The 21225-nt window shown below is 40.2% G+C and overlaps 1 protein-coding gene across 3 annotated transcripts in view; it reads left to right on the forward strand.

The window, feature by feature from the left end:
- The first annotated feature begins 811 nt into the window (after positions 1-811).
- The window catches only part of PKP2 (plakophilin 2), a 41071-nt gene continuing 20657 nt past the window's right edge, over positions 812-21225 (forward strand). Inside the window, exons 1-5 of one of the 3 annotated variants that reach the window (XM_083859881.1) lie at positions 812-1059; positions 7950-8062; positions 10510-11204; positions 16582-16720; positions 19227-19434. In XM_083859881.1, coding sequence (XP_083716007.1) covers positions 852-1059; positions 7950-8062; positions 10510-11204; positions 16582-16720; positions 19227-19434 — 1363 coding nt within the window. In that variant the 5' untranslated portion in view covers positions 812-851. The remainder of the gene's footprint in view (positions 1060-7949; positions 8063-10509; positions 11205-16581; positions 16721-19226; positions 19435-21225) is intronic. The other 2 variants (XM_083859882.1, XM_083859883.1) reach the window with 2 other exon arrangements.

Consider the following 21225-nt stretch of genomic DNA (forward strand, 5'->3'; position numbering starts at 1 on the left):
AACGAGTATCCCTGAGAAAGCAAGGTGTGGACTTGGCTGAATGCCAAGTCACCCAGCCGGCCGTTCTTGGTTTTTTCTTATCTCCTAATTGTCTTAATTATTTTATTAAACATATTCCTTAAAATTTACTAAAAAGTGAACCTCGTTTTTCACACTGGAAAAAAACCCAGACAGCAGGAAACCCTCCCAAATTAGCAGCCCTATAACCTCTCCCGCCTGAAAGTTTGGTGTTCACACAGCACGGACCACCGCGCTTAGAGCATTTTCTATTTCCAGCTTGAAATTTACGTACAAAATGTGTAAACGCTAAGAATATAGAATTATCTTATATACACCGTGACGAAAAGCATCTAGGAGGGACGGCACACGAGGACAGCGCATATTTATTGTATGTTTAAAATGGGTCTGTGTGCTTGTTTACAAGGGGATACGTGTGTCACGGGACGCCGGTGCCCCGGTGGGTGCGACACAAAGCACACATTCACACAGACACAAACACAAAGGGACGATCCGGGACTGCCTCTCCGGCAGGACGGGGACAGGCGGCGGTTCCTGGACGCGGCAGCCGCCCCCCGCTGGCCAGGGCTGGGCTGGGCTGTGCCGGGCTGGGCTGAACTGGGTGGGCCGGGCTGGGCGGGGCAGCCCCAGCGGACCCTTGACCCGAGCGGGCAGGGCAGGGGAGCGGAATCGCGGCGAGCAGGGGTGGGCAGGGCCGGTCCCCGCGGGGCGGGGCGGGGCGGGCAGGGGGCCGTGCCCGGTAACCTGTGCGGCGGGCGGGGCGCGGTCCCGGCGCTGGGGAAGCGGCGGAGGCGTAACAGGTCCGCGGAGCCTTGGCCAGCCCGGCCGTCCCCATGGCCGGCCGCGGGCCCGAGCAGGGATACATCCGCACCGTGCTGGGCCAGCAGATCCTGGGCGAGCTGGACAGCTCCAGCCTGGCGCTGCCCTCCGACGACCGGCTCAAGCTGTCGGGGGACCGCGCCGGGGAGGAGAAGGCGCTGCGCATCCACCGACAGGTCCAGCAGACGCTGGCCAGGAAGAGCCGGGGCTCGCTGTACAATGGTGAGTGCCCTCCCCGCGCCGCGATGCTCTCCGGTGCATCCGGTCCGGGGAGGGACCCGGAACACGGCTCCGGGAAGGGACCTCGACTGGCCCCGTGTCCGCGGCTTCTCGGCCGTGGGGCGTGCGAACTGCTCGGGCAGAAAATCGTGGCTCTGTCTCTTCTTTCTCTTCCTTTACTCCTTTCCCACCGCCGCGGGTCAGAAGTTTCTCCCTCCCAGCCTCCGCCGTAACTCGGAGCGTGGCGAGGCCGCTCCAGGCTCTCCGCTGCCCGACAGGGGAGCCGAGCCGAAATTCTCCTAAATCCAACAGCCGCTTCATGCACTTATTTTAATGCCTTTATCTTTACCCACTGCTCCTATTTGCGAAGTAAAATGAGAAAAATCGTAGGAAAAGTTTTACTTTGTTTAACCATGAAATTAAAATAAATTAAAAAAAAAAAAAGTTTGGAAAAGTAACTCTGGGAAAAGCATGAATGGGAAGCACAAAACAATAATGCTATCAGACATTATTTACCCAGTGCTTTGACATGCGTGATACAAATTGACGTCAATCATCCCTCGCTTCCAAGATCATGTAGCCAGAAGGCCAGACCGGTCAGAAAATCTACAGCCACACCTTGTGCCCCAGGCAGAGCCCGACCACATCAGACACCCTCGGGGTGACTGCCGGATGCTGAGCGTTAAAGGCAAGATGCTCGAGGGGTTTAGTTTTAACTATTCGTGAAAACTTTATATACCATGAAACTTTAATTTTGTTTTTGAACGGGAAGATATGACTGACTTGCAGGCTACATGCCATGTTGCTCCGTTGTCCTTAAGAAAGCTGTCACCTTTCATTTGCTAAAAACTGTGAGACAGAAGTCTTTATAACCATACTTTGCTCATCTGTCTTGTCAGGCAGATGAATATTTTCTTGTTCTTTGTCTGGCCTCTATTTAAAAAAAACAGCTCATGGTGAAAATGGACATACTCTGCTTATAGAAATCAGTTGTACAAATCACATAAACGGGTGTGCAATGTGAAGATAAACATGCAAGTCCTTAGTTTGGCTGCTGTCATTTAAATACGGTGTCTAAACACTTTTAGAGACGCCTAATTTCTTTTTCTCTCAGCAGAGGGCCTGCAAAAAGCTTTTTAAGCAGTAGTTATAAATGATACAGTGTAATGAACCTGAGCTCCTGTCTCTAAATCGTGCATAAAACACTATGAAAACAGAGTTCCCATGCTCTCAAGTCATCCTGGCTTCTCTGGAATACATAACAGACTTGATGTATTTGGAGATAGTTATCTTGGTTTGCTCTGTTTTTCTAAAGGTAAAGTATTTGATGCCCTTGCATTTCTCAGACACCAAAACTTTTAAACTTCAGGATAAGGGGTGGGAAATGACATGTCTGTAACACACCTTGTTCATGCAAAAAATGAACTTTTCTTCTTTCAAACATATTTTTATGGGCATGTTGCTGTACAATTTTTAGTCCCACTGAAAAACTCAGAAAAAAAAATCAAAACTGAAACGTATTCCATTAATTTATACATATGCGTAATACATGTATATCTGTCTATATCTTAAATATATATAATGTGAATCACAGCCAATCTTGCATTTAACATGTTGAATTTCCTGAAAAATATGCATATACTTGCATGTGTGTCCCAATGTGCTTTCTATATAGACTTGCTCAAAACTGGACTGTGCTTTGAGAAACATTTGAATTCTGATGTGTAGAGAACTTTAAAAAATATACCCTCTTTAACATGCTAAAGCATCCCTTTCTGTGAATTATAGCCCTTTTCTGGCTAGATTCATCAAGGTTCCTATGTTGTTTGCAGTTGCAGGGTAGGATTAAAAAGATTTAGAGGGAGCAGGAGTAGTCCTCTGTGATATTAGTGTCATGTCTGTAGGAGTATCTCAGACTCTGCTCAGCAAGGTACTTGGTGCGTGCCTAACCACAGTGTTCACATGCATGCCTAAAATTAGCCAAGCACATAACCACTGGGCATGAAAAATCAGTGGTAGGAAAGGTCTTGCCCAGTGTCATCAGTGCACACCCATTTTCTACTGACTGTGCTAGAAACTTTGAAGCCATGAGAAGCAGTTTGTCAGCCAGCATAGTTTCTCTTTAGAATTTCAAATTAGACGTGTTTGCTTAGCCTTCAGCACTACTTTTATATGGAAAACCTTATTTTTTCCTCCTACCCTCATACTGTTTGTTGTTTCACACCATCTTCCCACTTTTGGAAGGTGTGTTTCTTTCTGACAATAAAACTCAGTAATCTTCAGATTTGAGGAACACCTGCTGCCGAAGGGTTAAAGTTACATAGGTCCTCAACTGTTTTCAAGAAGTTGTCAGGCATTGTTAATAGCTTTTCAAGCAGTTCAACAAGAGCTTCCACTTGTCCAGTTATCCACTGCTGAGCCTTTATAAATTAAAGATTGTGCTGTCCTTGAAAGTCTTGAACAACTAAAGCAGTCATATCAAAGTTTTGGATGCTATTTAAGGATGGAAATGCAATGGTAGGTAGTTTCACCTTATCAAAATAAAGTGACATTCAGAATCACAGACTTTAATGACTGGTGTTTTGTTGCACATCCTGTTTTTATTTTACATACATTTTAGGAATCTTTAAACTTCATTCTGAGTCCACTTACCTCTGATCTTGTTCCTTTTGGATTTTGATTGGCTTTTTAAGGCATTCTTATCAGGTCCTCACTGTAAAATCAAGGGAAGAATTGAGTAATGTATCATACAAAACCAAATGGTCTAGTGAACTGTTGTCTGTGTACTGATTCTTTTTTCTAACAAGTTTTATGAACACAGTGCGTTTATTTAAAAAAATAAATAAAAGCAGAATTCAATCTTACATGATTTTCAAATAAACAGCATCAATATAAGACAGTGGAAATCAGAGACTTATTTATTCCTCACATTTATTAATTTCTAAAATTCTTAGTATTTTCTTGTTACAATTGCTTTTAGGGACTCAGGCCACTTTTCTGTATTTAGCTTTCTGTTTTGCAGAATGCTGGAATGTTAGCTGTTCCATAGTAATTTTCTGTTTTTATCTTTCTGGGGTAAGGAAGTAGAAAAAATATCTGTGTTGACTTTCAATTTTTGTTGGGTTTGTTACATTCCTCACCTCTGATTCCTGAGCCAGAAGAAATCTTTTTCTTAAATTTGAACCCTTACGTAAATGTCCTAACCAACACAAAATGTTAGAAAAACTCCTCTGGGACCAGGCATGTGCTGGCAGAGTGATGAAGGAGCACGATCAAAAGCAAGGCTCTTTGATCTTGAGATGAAGGCATTCAGTGGTGGTTTTGATATGCAATTATTAAATGTCATCATCTCAGTCCATCCTGAGTGCTGAAGTATAAAAGAGGATGAAAGGATGCCAGTCCAGGGGCACTGAGTCCCCGTGGGGGAGGTGACAACTGAGGTGGCCTGAGCAGAAGTGGACAATGAGCAGGGGACACTTGAGGTGTGTGACAGTTCCTCAGTTCCTCTTGGGTTGATGTGTGCAGGTACAGGTGGATTGATGACTGCTCTGAGAGGATCAAAGCCAAAATTAAGCTTTTGTGGTGTTCATTCAAATACAAAAGCACTGAAAAAGACTCACAACAGAGAGTTACCACTATACATGATTCAAAGGGGATTTGATACACCCAATTCCTTAATGGAGATAATTGTCTTTTTTCATCTACCAGATATCTTAGAGATGCCTCTTGCCGTTGTTGTTTTTGAAAGCAAAGCAAACATGAGGTTGGTCTGTCTGCAGCCATAGGCAGGGATTGCTTGGGAGAAATTTCCAAGGCCTTGGGAGGTGCTGGGCTTGTCACATCCAGGGGAACAAAGAAGAGCCTCTATGGAGACAGATGGTATTTCTGCTCGGTCATCTCTACAGCCTGCTGCCTCCTGATACTGAAATTATTTTTTCTGGTCTCAGAATTTTCTTGTAACTGTTGCAATACCAGGTGATTTCTGCGCAGCTTTTATTTTAGGCCTGGAGAAGAGCAGAGGGGTTCAGTTCGCCTCCTCCGATGACCACATCCTAGGTGTTCCTCAGCTGTTTTAGTTCATCTTGACAGCGGAGAGGGAACTGATAAGTAGTTCCACTCAATTGCCCACACATGGGTGTCTGCTGCTGTCTCAGATGCCTGAGTTGTCCAAAATACCTTTATGGGTTGACAGACACGATGCAGGGCCTGCAGCAAACCCATTTTTTCCTGACTGGCTGCTGGAAATCAAGTGTAGCATCCCATGGCCTCTAAAATAGTGCTTGTCTCCTGTGCATGAGTAACTGAATCATGCGCTTATATCCTGAGGAGAGAGAGACTTTTTGTGAGACTTAAAACACTGAGAATCACAGTCAAAAAGTATTAGTCCTAACAGTAAATGAGAACATAATATAAATCTAAAAAATAATTCATGGCTTTTTAAAATCAAACAACAAAACAGTGCACTGGGTGTGTAAGGTTTTTGTAGTACAGTGAAAATAAACTGAAGGAAGCCTCGCTGGCACAGGCAAGTTCTGATCAGGTCACCTATTCTGCATCTCATAACTGTTGGAAAAGCATAGCATTTCAGTTCCCAATTTTTCCTTTTGCACACTGACTTTTGACACAAGTAACCAGCACACAGTAAAAAGGCATGCCTTTTATGTCTCCCTAATAAATCTACAGGTAAAAGGCCAGCAAAATAATTTACTGATGTGATAAGAGCAAGCAAGAGATAACTGCAAAGTGAAATTCCATAGGTTGATATCTGCTGTGTTTGTCTCTGAAAGAGAAAAATTTTTACTGATGGGTAGTTTCACAGGGAAACTGAAGGTGAAAAGGGGACTGCTTGAAAGATAACTGCATGGGACAATTTTTTGATTGACTGCATTTTGTTTTTGCAAGGAGGGAACTGTTAATTATGTAGTTTATCCTCAACCAGTTAATGGATGGCCTTGTTATTTTTAACTTATCCTCTTTTTTGTATTTTTATTTTTAATAAAGACAAGCTTAGAGTTATGCAAAACATACAAAAACTACTTCCTGAAAGGGCCTTTGTTCCCTAAGTAGATAACTGAGAATACTTTTTCACTGAGTACAGTAAACAGGAAAAAAAACCAAAAACAAACTGTAAAGAAACAGAAATTTATGGGTATTTATATTTCAAGATTTAGTGTATGAAAGTCCTTTAATATGCAGCAATGAAGAAAGTGAATCTTTAAAAAGCCAGCACTTAGCTGAGATGGACTCTGACTGGGCACCTGAAATAGTACATTGCTGTGGAAATTACACAACACAAATGAGACATCCAAATAAATTTGTAGATTTGGGAGGTTGGTGCACATTTCTGGGAATTTTTTGCAGTATAAGAGAACAATTTCCTCTTGCCTCTTTCTCATGTACTCAGGTAACCCTTGGGCTAAAATCCAAATCATGAGTTTGACCAAGCTGCACCATTTCACTCTCATGACACGAAGTTACTGTGAATGTGTCCTCAAAAATCACCTCATAAGTGTTTAAATCTGCCAAAATCAGAGAATTGGAAAGTATGATTATACAAGCAAAATAATTGCAAATTATGATTGAGCTCAGATTATCACAGTTTTCCATTATATTGTATTGTGTTTTACTCTATTATGGGATACACAAATTTAGTCTTCAGCAGTTTGGGCAGGTCAGTGGTCGGTTCTTTAGATTGCTTTTCTATATTATCTTGGGTAATATTTGCTATTTTGAAAATCGATGGCCAGTTAACTTCTTTATTGACCACTGTTAGCTGTTCAGCCTAGTAGGCCCATTTATGATGGATTTGAGGTCTTGCTTTCAACTTCTATTTCATCTCTTTAAATCTGCATTAATTATATTCCTATATGCAGATTCTCATAGTAACATGAGAATCTCATAAATAATTATTTCATTAATATCTGTTGCTTTTAAAAGTTAATAGAAGCACTCACTCTTTGAAAATGTGTTCTATTAGTGAAAAAGAGAACAGCCTGAAGGTTTTGTTGGCCTGTTTGGGGTTTTAATGGAAGAAATCATCACAATGCACTGCTCTATTTTCAGAGCTGGGTCGTGGGAAAAAAGAATAAGAGCAGATAACTTGTAGATCTTTGACGTTATTTGTAAGATCATTGAACCTCTCAGGTGCAGATTTGAAGTGTCACTGGACAACGCAATTTTACAGCACCATGAGCCATAGAGCTTGTTCACAGACTCTTTGTGCTGTTTGGATGGAGCACTGAGATTTAGTGAAGCATTATTTGCTCCAATACATTGTCATTAAATTAGCACCTGAGGGAGAAGAAACAGCAGCAGTTGAGGTAGACAGCTGTGAAATAAAGAGTCTGTACTCGATGTATGCTGTTTGCTTACAACTGTACACAGTGAAATCTGCATCTCTAGGGTGCACAGTAACAAATATAGACATCAACCCATATTTCTCAGCTTCAATCTACAGCTGCAATATTTTAATCTCTTGTGTATTTTCATGTCATAGTCAACTAGTGTAAACCATGCATTTATATATTTGCATGTACATTCAAAGTGGCTGCAGTGAAAAATAAGTGTTCTTAGTTCAGTGATACTGTTTCTCAGCACTTAATCAGCTTGTTATCTGGGATATTTAAAATATCAGCTTGCTTTGCTAAAACATTTTTCATAGCTCCACAAGTCAATAGTCTCCTAAAAGCTAAAAATAACTCTTAAGTATATAGGGGGAAAAAATGGCTTGTATCCTCAGAAAAATGCAAATATCCCTCCATCATTTCCCTGTTCAATTTCCAGTTTATATAAATGTCAGTGCTGACTGTAACCTTTTACTAGTATTGTGTTTCATCCTCTATAACAGTGCTGTGTTTTGTTAAGATCTTACTAATATTATTCTTTGGTTCCAGGCAGCCTGCACCGTGCATCCAGTGTACCAGAGCGTGTCTATAACATGGGGATCACAGAGAATGATTTTGCACCACGGTCTCCCTACAGTTTCTCATATTACCAGGCAAACCAGGTGAGAAAAGGAAGAAAATGAGTAGAAATAAATATAGTGTCACACACATAGTTTATTCATTTTGTTTCCACAAATAATAAATAGCATTTAGATGATGTTACAAGGTCTGTTTGCTTGTTTATTTTCTTCTTAAAACCTGGTTTTTAGAAAATTAGGGTTTTACAATGAAATCTCGCAATGTTGTCCCTTCCTTCCAATGACTTCAGAGCCCAGTAGCCAAATTCAAATCAGTCATACAGATGGGCTGTTTGCTGTCCTGTTGGGTTTGTGAGAATCGGCATCAGGGTAGAAAATGAAAAATTGTATTTACACTCCACTAAGGCAAAGGCTGTGACAAGTCAGATCTTCACCCCTCCCACAGACAGCGGTTCAAGCAGCACATCTCTACCTCCGCGTGACCAGAGGCCGTGCTGCCCAGGCAAACAGAATTAAACATCCAAAACCAAAGGAAAACAGATTGCTTTAGTTTCACAAATACTACCATTTTCACAAGGTAGAGTGGCTTATTATCATTTAAAATACTCCTGTTGTAACCTGTTTTATCATTACAAGAATTCCAGCAGTACAGTCCTTGCAATACAATGGTGTTTCTAAACTATCTAATCATAAATTCTCTTGTTATTTTGACCAGCTTTTCTTGGGGCCATGGCCTGAATGCTGAGATAAGTAATTGGTTTTCTGTAGGGTTTTTGACACAGCTCATAACTGGTTTTGAACCTATTTGAAGGAGGAAATCAACACAGCCCAATAGCAATCAATTGCTATCTATCAATTTAGTAAACTGAAAGCATTTTGGCTTGAAAACAGAAACATTTATTTGGTAAATAATTGTGTCTGAAGGGGGTAGTTCTTTCCTAATTTTAGATTACTCAAGAATGGCTTTTTGTCATTAAAGGAAATAGCCCAGCCTTTGAACAGTCAGTAAAGCAGCTCTGGCTCTGTATGGAGAGAGACAGAAGCATTTACCTAAACACATTTCATTCTCTCCCATCCTCTATTCTCACCTGTCCTGCAGTGCATAATATTTGACCTGAATCCATTCCTTCTACAAGAGAGTAACAAGAGAAAAACTGGAGGTGACATAGGAATCACAAGAAAATAATACCGTTTACCAAGCAGGGGGTGGGGAGAAAGGAGAAAACAGTGTAAAAGCTGGGAAAAGCCACAAGGTCTAGTACTTCATAAAAACATTAATTGTCCCCAAACAACAGATTAAGATATTCTTGCGTAACTTCAGTAGAATAAACAGATATATTCAATGGTCTTTCCCTGAGCCTGCTAGTTTCTATAACCTTTACTCTTTTTGTGCATCAGCTGTCACCCTCAGGATCTCAACAGTGGAATTAAGGGAATTCAGTCTGGCATCTATCTGCTAAGCACTGTTTCTTCAATTAATAGCTTGTATAAACTTCTCTGTTTACCTTAAAAATGCCTTTAGTATTTCTACACTTTAACACAACATGGAGATGGAAAATATGGGGCTTTTTATGGTTGTATACCCCTATGCTTACTGATGTTTAAAAAAATTGGTCTATGACTCCTATTTCAAGGCCAGATAGTGCCCCAAGTTGATTTGATTCTGGATAGTTTTGAATGGAGTATGGAGTCCACTATAGAGAACAAGACAATGTCTAAAAATTGACAGGCCTTAAATGACACCTAAAAGTAAGAATCTTAAGATACATCCAACAGAGAAAGGTTGGCAATGGATTTGTTGAGTTTAGAAAAGCGAAAACTGTAAATCAAGATGATGGTCCATTACAGTCTATCCCCATTAGGTACAAGAAAAAAAAGGAAATAGTCTAAAATTTCAACTATAGAATTAGGGAAGTCAGTGAAATGGTGAAATGATAATTTTAATTTTCCTGGAATGTTATACAATCTCCTTAATTTTTAAGAGGCTAGACAACAGGAAAGGGACTATCTCTTTTTACTAGATACTACCACAAATGAACACAAGTGCTAAATAACTTTATATTAATTAGGTTATTATCAATATGCAGGCACTTCAGTATAATATTTTTTATATCTGATTTATTAATTTTCTTCTGTCTATCAGACAGCCTTGAGTTTAGCTTTAGTAGCAGAATGTTGGTGTTAATCCCCAAGGAGTTTCAACAGAAAAATCTCCATTAATAATCAATGTGTTCATTACCTGGCTTAATTGACTTATGCAACTAGTTTGAGTTCATGACAGAGGACTAGATGCTTAGACTATATCTCCTGATGTTTAGACTGTACTTCTTTCTGTCTTCATGAGGGAGCTACAGAGAAGTGTGGCAGAAGCCCATTTGATGCACAGCTTTGGCAGTGTTGACGTATTTTTTTGTGATTCTGAGAGCAGGCTGTAGAATTTTTGTGTTTACTTTCTTTGGTTTGATTTCTCTGCTACTAATCCTAAGTGCTGTGACATTACTGTGGCCCCTGTTGTTTTGTGCCCCCTGGAGCAGGTTCCTTCTCCATCCTCTTACACGAATGGCTGGGGGACCAGGATTGCTTACAGCACAATGGAGGAGAGAGCTCAAAGGCAGCCTCTGAAGAGACTGGAGGTTTCACCCCAGCGAAATCCAGAAAGGTTGGCGTACAAGTCCAAGGATTTTCACTATGATGGAGAGATTTCAGCTGGATTGTCCATGAGGCACAGAGAGGGCCTGAGATCCAGTGGGACTGTGCCACCAAGATACGCTTGCTCCGAGATTGTCAGTTACAGCCTTCACAACGCCGTGCACAGGGGACGGTCTTTCAAGAGACAATCCCGCATAGCAGCTGTCAGTGATGCTGTGCCTGATGGTGCCTACCCCAGCCCCACTGTCCCTCTGTACCACCATCCTGGCAACAGCCGCAGCATGACCAACCTTCTGGAGAAGGAAAACTACCTGGCCTCGGAGAGCGCCATGGGACAAGTGAGGTCCCTGACTGCGTCCCGTTTGTCTCAGAACAGGCAATCTGTGAGGTCCAACTTCTACCAGACAGCCTTCAGAAACACACAGAGCAGGAGGGAAGTTTCCCAGCCAGCTTCAATAGCCAGTGTCACTGCAGAAACAGATGGGAAGAGGATGCCAGTGACAGCTGCTGTGGCAGCAGCAGGCAGAAATGGTTTCCTGCAGAGCGAGCAAGTGACCCTCAATGGATCTCAGCTTGGGTAAGTACAGTACAGGACCTGCTTTGGCTCTGGGCTGTCACAGGAGTGTGTTAGAAAGTAAATTGATAGCCTGTGGTTTAGCAGCCAGCACCATGTATGAAATACCAATGCAGAGGAGGCAGAAAGTAGATTGGCTTTTAAAAATCCACATCCAGTGCAACAGAGTAAAGGAGAGAAAAAAATGTATGTGTTTGTACAGGGCAGGGTCTACCCTCTTGCTGAAGTTTGGGATTTAAGTTAATTAAGTTTGGGACTCCCTTTTGCAAGAGTTCATTTTATCAGGAGGCATGTAGTCACTGAGTAATTTACAACCTAAGTCACAATACACAGAATTGTATCAGCAAATTTTGTGCTCACAAGAGCCCATAAGATATCAACACTGGTTCTCATGAGAATAGGTCAAAAATCTATCAGAGGAGCAGCTTTTGGCAGATTGACAACTTCCAGTTAAAAATCCTTCATGGTTTCAAGGACATCTCTTAGATTTTATAAACTTCAGGTAAAACACAGAGCAGAAATTTCTCTTAGCTCTATAGCACCATCCATCCCTCAAACAAATATGAACTGCTCTGAATCCTGAGATCCCAGAGCTTCTCACTACCATAAGATCCTGCATGCTCTGAGGGAGTTATCTTAATTTGAAACTCTGTTAGCTCCATGCCAAAAAGTTCCAAATGTGCCCCCAGACTACATGAAAATTGTTTAAAATACTGGAAAATAATGTTTGGGTTGTTTTCACAAAATTATTTCCCCACCCCCACTTCCCCAAAAAATTCCTTTCCAGAGAAGATTTCAGAATGTTTAAAATCTGTTCTGTTTTCAAAAGAGAAATTCTGTTATTTCTGAATTTCCCCTTCGGAGTGAATATCTTTTCATTTTAGAATAGTTCTGAATGTTTCCAGAGCTGTTATGTTTCAGTAGACAGAAAAAGCCATTTGGTATACAGTAGATGGTTGCTTGCATGTTTATTCTGTTTTTTGTTGTTGTTTCATAATTCAAATAGGATCCTAAAATTTCTGTTTCCTAACAGTTAATCATAGTGTAATTTACAACAGTTTTATTAAGAAATGGACTTTTTGCCCATAACTGTGTAGCTGTTGAGTTCGTTTTTCTGAAGTCCTATCTTTCTTCTTGTCTTGGTTTGAATAGACAGGTATCTGCCAAGGAAGATTAGAGTCTTCCTTGGAATGTAAGCCCCCCCACTCCCCCTTTTCAAATTATTATAAATTTGCAATTAAAAGGCTGTTGGGCAAAGATTTTGGGAATAGGTATAGCAGTTCTTTACTAGGGATACTAAAAATACAAATGTTGTAGTACAAAAGAATAAGCAAACAAGCAATAAGCAAGCAAACAAACAAACAAGGAGTCCCAGAAAACCCTGACAGAGTCAGAAATACAACCTGACGCCCTGTTAATCAGAGCATTGGAAACAGTCCAAAGTCAGCCCTTCTGGAGTGGCAGATGTGTCCTGTTGGAAGCAGAGATGATGGTCCTGTGGAGCCAGTGGTCCCGAAGTGGGTCCACTCTTCTTTTGGGAGTCCCATGGGAACACCTGAGTGCCTGATGACACCTGTGGCTCCTTTTTATCTAGGTGGAAATGGTTTGGTTCCTTCTCCCTGGGGGGAGCATCTCACAATAGGATGATGAAATGTGTCATGCCATTGGTGAGCTTTAATGGTCCATTAACAGAAGATATTCCCACGGGGGTAGTGGAAGAGTGAACAGAGATAAGAAACACTACTCCATCTGCTTTTAACAGCTGGCTTGGGAAGCAGTGGAAGACATGAAACAATACCCCACCTGGTTTTTAACAGCTGGCTTGTTATCAGGGAAGGCAGTTACCTCCTCCCTTCTGGAGTTATAACAGATAAAGAAAAAAACCTCCCCAACCGAGCTTTGGCCATCTCTTTGTTTTGGTCAAGAACTCTTTAAGTATCCAACACTTAGTCTCGTTGGTAACATGGGGAAAAAATTCTTTAAAGTGAAAAGGAAGCAAATCTAACCCCCACCACTTCTTTTTCTGAGTTTCTTACTGTGTGAGAAAAGGCATCACCTGATATCACTGCTATGTGCAGATCAGTATTTCTTGTTATCAACCAGTTGTTGTGTGTTATGATTATATTTGCAAACGTATATGGTATTATGCCCACTTCTAGTTTGGATTGAAATATCATCTCCACAGGACTTAAAAGATCTGACATTAATTATGTTGACTTTTAAGTATTCAGACTTCGCAGCTGGTAAATAAATTAAAAAAAAAAAAACAAAAAAAAAAAAAAAAAAAAAAAAAAACAAAAAAAAAAAAAAAAACAAACAAAAAAAAAAAAAACAACTAAGAGCTCACAATAGCTAAAGAATTTGGAGTAGTAATACTGAAAATAGGTACCTGGCTTGGTTTTTCAGTAGGGAGGACTTTGTTTTTCAGTAAGACAATTTACAAACATATCCCACTGATTAAATAATCTGCTTAACTTTTGGCACATTCTTGAATATATTTCTAAGCCACAACCAACAATTGTTATCTTAAATTACATGTTAGAGCAGTTTTGGCTTTTCTTTTGCAGATGCAGACACTGGAGTCTGGTTGTCTGTCCGTACAAGCATGAATCAAAGTATTTCAATACCTGCAGATGTAAAAATCAGTCTTGAATCATTATGCAAGTGGCTTGATTGTGACCATGTTAACTCAGATGGAAGATTTGTGATCTACTGGAAATCTTTGTGAGGGCATAATTCCTTAAGTGCCAGTTTTTAGGTTCAGTGTTTGCTGCAAGTTTTCTCAGTTCAAAGAGTTCGTAGACACTCTCAGTATTTTTGTTATTTCTCGTTCTCTTATTTTAAGGTTACATTTATCTGACATATTGCTACTTTACTTGTGGCTCCTTTAGTAATGTAGAGGGGAAAAAAAAGATGATCTTGTTTTTGGAATGATTTAATTTTTCCAGAAATCTGTACTTTTTAAATGCAGGTCACAATTTAAGCCCTTCCAAGTGAATTAAGAGAATGTAAAATAGCAGCATAAGGTTAAATAGAAGTAGTGGACCAGTTGTGTACAGCATTTGAAACACATCTAAAAGCATTTTCAAACTTCCTGTAATAGAATTAGCTCATGAAAGCTATGAAAGCAAAATAGAAAAAATCAGCAGAAGATACAGAGATGCTATCCCTATATCTTCTGCTGGAGTGAATCAGTTAAGAGCATCCTTATGATTAAGAGTTTAGAAAAGAGAGAGACAGCGTGAAGCTGTCTGAGAAATGGCTGCTTGCAGAATCTGATCTCTAAATGTGCTGTGAACTGCCACAAAATTATTATGCATGTATTTGTCTCAAAACTGGTATATTTTGGCAATTAAGGTGAAGTCAAATCATTGTTCTGTTTAACAACCTTTGCCTGCTGACCATTGTTTGGTGTCACTTCATGTGCCAGTTAGCCACAGAGCTAATTAAGTTTGCCTGTAAATATTTTGAGGGTGGGAACGGAATCTTTGCATCAAATTCTATTTTGACAAGAGTGCTGCAGCTTTGTGAATACCATTGAGGGTCAGAGATGATATTGCATCCCTTAGTGCTGACAGATAAAACACTAGGGAATGTTATTTTTATCTGATGGAGAGCAATCCAAGTATGGCAGCGCACAACAGGAGAGCGGTCCTCTGCCTGCTGCATGAAGGCATAGCTGTGATTTGGAGCTGCTGTCAGTCTCAGGGCAGAGCTACACCCCCAGCATCCAGAAATACACTGTCTGCCTCTCCATGTGTCCATCTCAGCCTGGCAGTGGCTCCTGATGGACTTGTACTCCTCTGGGGCACCCTTGGCATCCTGAGGTTGAGTTCCCACGTAAATTCTCTGGTGTGCCCTGAGGGATCAGCTCATGTTTCAGCCTTGACCTTGGAAAGCCCGTGGTTATAGACTTCTTCAGCTGCTGGTCAGTGAAATGCCACGATTTAGTGCACCAGAGATGTCTGCTGCTCACAAAAAGAGACTGAATTTGGTCAAAACACTCCAAAATTATTGCTGTGTCCAACAGGTAGACATGGTCACATATGCGGGTCTGTAACATGGTCTCAAAACCTTTGCTGATTTAAAAAATGTAACTAAAACCAAAGTTTGAAAAACCTGTTTTTCAGTTCCACTACAGAGTAAAAAGAAGAAACATGGTCTAGCTAATTTCCCATAGTCCACTTTTCTCCACATTGTTAATTATTAATTAATATTTCTGCTTAGTTTAAAAAAAAAATTAAAGTTTCAACTTTAGTTAATATATTACCCAGCTACTTATTTTAATGTAAAAGGCAATTTGGTTAAAATTTCTAACTACAGATTCATTTACTGAGATGATTATCAAGTAAATCATTCTGATCTATTAACTAGGGAGTTATTGCCAATTACTGCTTGTTTCACTGTGGGTTACAGACTGCCCTCTCATCCCTTTCTAGCTGGTGGCATACACTACAAATCAATCTGGATCAAAAAAAACCCCAGAATACTCACATTCTTTTCAACTTTCCTTTCCCTGTGTTTTCATCTGGGTACAGCATATTTGAAACCAAAAGTAAATAAAAAGTCTGGGGAGCATAACCACCTGTCCCAGAGCTAATGCACCTGATTGTGCCATTAATTGTTTTATGTTCCATTTACTGAGGAAAAAATGTGTTTGGTGACCTCTCTTGCCATTTTTTGATATGGTTGTCTAACACAATCATCATTTACGCAAACATGCTGGCAGTTGGAAGGGAAGTGATGGCACATATTCTTGATACTCTCTGCATAGTCTCTCTACCACAGGATCTGTACATACTCAGTTTAAGGAGTGGGGTTTTTTTTTCCCACCTGAAAAGGGGCTTTTCCCATCTATTTCAAACAAGAACTTCCTTTTTTGAAGAAAGGAGGTTCTGAGTCCTGCATAGATGTAGTCAGGGAACTAAGACACTGATGGAAGGCATAAGGACAAATATAAAAAAACAATCATTACACCATTGAGGAAAACATCAAGGTGTTTTCACAGCCAGTAATAGTCACTCTGACATGGTTATGGCCTTCTTTTGATCCTCATCCACTTCTTCATCCTTCCTTTCACATTCTTCATTCATCCACTGGATGGAAACATTGATAGAAGCATCGACTGACATTTCGATTTTGTTGTTATAACTTAAAGCGTGATTTGCTTTCCCCACAATCACATTTCTATTTATGATTTTCTCTTCCCCCTGAATATTAGTATCTCTTAAAGCCATTATGATATTTTCTGCCACAGGAAAGAAAAAAAAAATCTAAGAACAGCTAGGGTTACTTGAAAAACACGAAAATCCTGGTTTTACAAGACTAATAATTTTTCTGCAGTCTTTCTTCACTAGATTTCTCTGTCTATACTTTCAAGGAGCCCAGAAGTGGAGATGACACTGGAGCGTGCAGTGAACATACTGAAGAGTGAAAATACACAGTCTACCCCCAGAATCCTTGCTGCAGTGACTTTCATACAGCATGAGTGCTTCCAAAAAGCAGATGCCAGGAGAAAAGTAAGTAATTACTTTTTTTGCCAGTTACAATCAGGTAGAGAAAATAAGATTCTATATTTTATGGCACTGTGTGCCAACATGAAGAGAAAGAAGGCAGTCCGAGTAACCTTATAAGATTGGATGTTAGATATTTTCCCTAAAATGCATTTATGTCTTTTGCTGCAGTTTCTTTTCAGCCCACTCAGTGTATACCCACTCAGTTTGCTCTTTTTCAGGCCAAACTAATTAATTCTTTCAGCCTTTATAAATTATGGAGTTGGAACTTTTCATCAATATAGTTGATCTTGTCTCTCATTTTTGACTTGCATGAAGAAATACCCCAAAAAAGAAAATTCTGAGTTTGGTACAAGCTTAACAAAGCTTCAGGGTTTGTTAGGACTGCACAAATGTGTTTTAAAAGTACATGGATTAGCAAAAATGTTAAGGGCTTGCTGGAACAAGCAACTGGCATTAATACATTGTTTAGACTAACCAAATTTTCAAGTCTCTTACCAGAAACTTGTTAAATATCTTACAAGTTTTTCGAAAGGGTTCATTAAAAATATCCTCTTCTTCTTTTTCTTTAAATGTCACTACTGAACACAAATATGTCTCTCCTGCTGAACAGTTCTGTACATTAAAGTGTAAGGCAATAATTTATTTTAACCACTGAAAAACATTATTACACCTGCTTTGGTTTGTAATATGCTCAGTCGTCCCAGCCTTACCTCCATAATCCTGTATATTCAGTCCAGTTCAGTGACAGCTGAACATCTCTCAGTCCTTTCGACTTGCTTTAGGGTGTGCCAGAGTCAGTTTTGGGAGAAAATAACAGTACGGGAGGCAACCTTAACGTCAAACTGAGGACAGAGCTTCAGAACTGAATCTCTGAAAATGGGTTACTATACACACCTCTCTCAGACAGCTTCCCAGAAAAACAAGTGGCTGGGTAGTGTTCAGATTGGAGCAGTCAGCCTGAAGCCGCCTTCTATTTTCCTGTCTGTTCCACATATCCTATAATAGTTCACGTTGGCATTGCCTTGTGTCCCCTTTTTAGCCTTTCAGCCTGCATTCTTTGTCTGTTGTTCCCTGATAGTTAGGAGTTTGTGGGTCTAGTGGTTTTTCTGTTTCTCTGAACTTCTCAGTAGTGAATTTTGTCTACTAATGAAAATTTACAATGACCAATCAATAGCTGTTGTAAATTCTCAGCAAATTAGGTTGAAATAGCACTCCTTTTACAAGAGCTATAAATGCCTTCAAATTACTGACAGAAAATCTGCATAAGTATTTTCAAAAACCAAACAATTCCAGTATTGCTGTCAAAAGGGCAGATCTACTGCAATAAAACAGGTTGATGTGCCTTCAGCATGCTCTATGCACCACTGTCTTCACAGTACATATTCCTGTGTTCCATTCTGCTGGCATTTAGGTGATTGCTTCATGATTGCAGGGGAAATCAGGTCAGCAGAGCAGGATAAAGAAATTGTGCCTTTTGTACAGGTGGATCATAGGAGAGGCTGTCAGCCTGTGTAGTTTACTCCATGAAGGCAAAAGGCTTTCTTACATTCCATTTCTTCCAGTTGCCAACACCTGCTGGTGGCATGGAATTCTTTTTATCGTTAAACTCTGGACTGTTTAAGACACTTGTATCAGATTTCTGAGTCTTTCATGTGCTGTTGATTCTGCACAAGGGTGAGTTTGTCCACAAAACCATGTGGCATTTTGAGATGCTGCAGGAGACCATTGGCAATTGTACTTTAATGTAAGGTACTTTCCATAGTAAGTTCATTCCTGAGTCAGCTCAGGCTCACTTGTGTCATGTGGGATTCCTCATTCACCACAACAAGCTATTTGTTTCCAAATAGCTACTGTAAAATAACATCTTTAAAATCCTTCATTCATTTGGGGCCAAAACCTTGTTTTCTGAAGATTTAAACACTGAAAGGTAGTCTTTGCTAAATGTGGGTAGTTCAATAGATAATTGGGTAACAGTGGTTAATGTTCTACATTTTGATGCTTACTTTTACTAGTTTTCCTCTGTGTGGCACAGTTAAGAAGTATTAAGTATAATGTATTGGGGTTTGGTACACTTTCAATACATGCATTTGGGAAGAACACTGTCTTTTCATCAGGCTGGTTGCTGAGGGAAAAAAAAAAGTTTATAAATGTTCCAGAATTAAATCTCAAATACTCATTTCACCAACATGGAAGCTAAACAGGAGAGTGATTAAATGTCTTGTCAGAGAGTACAAATCTGTGGCAAAGCTGGAAGAGATTTAGTATCATGCTCTGATATTAATTATGAAAACATGTTGCCTCCCTAGTTGTGGATTTAAGTATTAGTTGTACAAAAGCACAGAAGTTAATAGTCATGTCCAAATGATTAATGATCTGCACTTCAAGTCTCTCAAATAGGAGCAAATGAAAGGGGTCCCTATAACTATTTAAACATTTGCTGGGGCAGGGGGAGAGTAGAGTTTGTCATTTACAGCATCTGACTATTCTCTGCTGCGTTTTTTCCTCACAGGTTTTCCAACTTGGTGGTATTCCCAGACTTTTACAGGTCCTTGAGGTTCAGAATGAGGACATTCAGCGGGCAACATGTGGTGCTCTGAGAAACTTGGTGTTTGAGGACAATGACAACAAACTGGAAGTGTCAGAGCAGAAAGGGATCCCACTCCTGCTTCACCTGCTCCGGCACACCAGGGATATAGAGACTAAGAAGCAAATCACAGGTAGTGTTTTCTCTGCAGTCAAGCATGAAGTGCTTTACGTAGTGCAAGTGCTTTCAGGGAGAGGCACATAGTTGTTTACTTAAGCCCGTGTTTAGTGACTAAATACAAAAACATTGTCACTTACACTAAGCAATTTCCTATGGGTAAAATTCCAAGGTCCTTACCCAAGACCATTCTTTCAGTCAATAATAAGAGATAAAGAAACTGCAACTTCCCCTCCTAAAGTTTCTTCAGAAATTACATGAATCTGCTTGCAGCAGGAGCAAGCCTTAAGTCTCTGATAGTCCAGAAAATAAAGTCAGGCTCCACAGGAAGGGCTGGGACCACAATTAATGCCTGCTACTCACATGGCAGCTAAGCCTTCATTTTTTGACTCTGTGCTGACAGCGTCTACTGGAAGTTCCTTGTTGAAGACTGTCACCCAGAACTGTCATGTGCCATGGACAGAAAGTGGTTGTTCTATTCCTCACAAACTCCACTGCCCCAGATTCCTACTTCATCCCAGCATTCTCACGTGTCCATAGTGTCTGTTGAAATTCCACTGCTTGTGACCCACAGTCTTTCTAATTAGCACACAAGGAAGAGGACAGTTATATTTTATAAATGGAAAATATTAATAAGTGAATGGGGATTTCTTTCAAGTGATCTTTAAAGACACCAGGAACAAAATCTAGTAAGAGAGCAGTGAGTGAAAAGATACTGAAGTTGTCAAGCAGCCCTGTTCTGAAGCAAAGACATGTTGAGACCTTCTGTAATCCTACATTCTTTTAAAGTATTTTACTGCTCCCTAAGCTGGAGAACAAAGCTTTGTATTGTTGGTGCTTTTCTAGCTCAGTTCTGCATCTCTGCAACATTAAAATGTTTTGAAGTTTTTCACACCCATCAGTTGCAGAACTGGGTCACATAGTAATTTACTGTAGAGTGCCTTAACTCTCAGTGCTGTTAACAGACTAGTAAGGGAAGCAGTGAAAATGGCGGTAGTGTGGCCAGAAAGCCAATGCTCTTTCCTTGCTAGCAGTTTCATACTTTCTGACAAAAATGTTGAATGTGCCTGATAACTCACATATATATTGTGAATATTAGTGTCTTCCCCTTCACAAATGTGGAAATGGATAAAGGGACATCTTCCTTCAGCAATTACTGCTGCCACTGAACATGAATATTTACTCACAAAACAAAGGATGCCGAAAAAATATTTATGCCAAGCAGGATGATGTAGCTTGTGTAAGGCAAAATATTATGATGTGCTTTCATGCCTGTCAGTTGCAAAGGATAGCTTTAAAAATACACCAAGAGAGAGGTGTTTCTTGCTTTGTTCAAGACCAAATAGGCAGCCAGGAGGAAATGCAGGAAATGCACTGGACGCGTTAGTGAAAATTCCACTCAGGCATACTTTTGCCATCACTTGAACAATTCTTTCAGCTTCCTAGCAAGCTGCAATGAGCCTACAAGAGCAGAGGGCAGTTTGGGTGAATAAATTTCACCCCTTGCATTGCCTTTGACTTCATACAGGACTAGTGCAATATCATCCATGCATGCAATCTCTCTGAAGTGGGCACTTCCAGGGAAAGTTTAATGTGAAAAATTTGGTCTCACACCAGCCAGCACCAGAAGTCCATTTGTCTTTCCACATCATACATATTACTTGCCTACTTTGACTGTAAATTAGGGACTTCGAAATGTATGGCATTGTATTCAGCTAAATGTCTTCCCCGTAAGAGATTAGTAAAATCATCTTGGTATCTAATAATACCTCATTGAGCTGTAATGAAAGACTCCTGGCTAAGGATT

The sequence above is a fragment of the Zosterops lateralis genome (assembly GCF_965231275.1).
Source record: "Zosterops lateralis genome assembly, chromosome: 4".
In the NCBI taxonomy this organism is placed as follows: Eukaryota; Metazoa; Chordata; class Aves; order Passeriformes; family Zosteropidae; genus Zosterops; species Zosterops lateralis.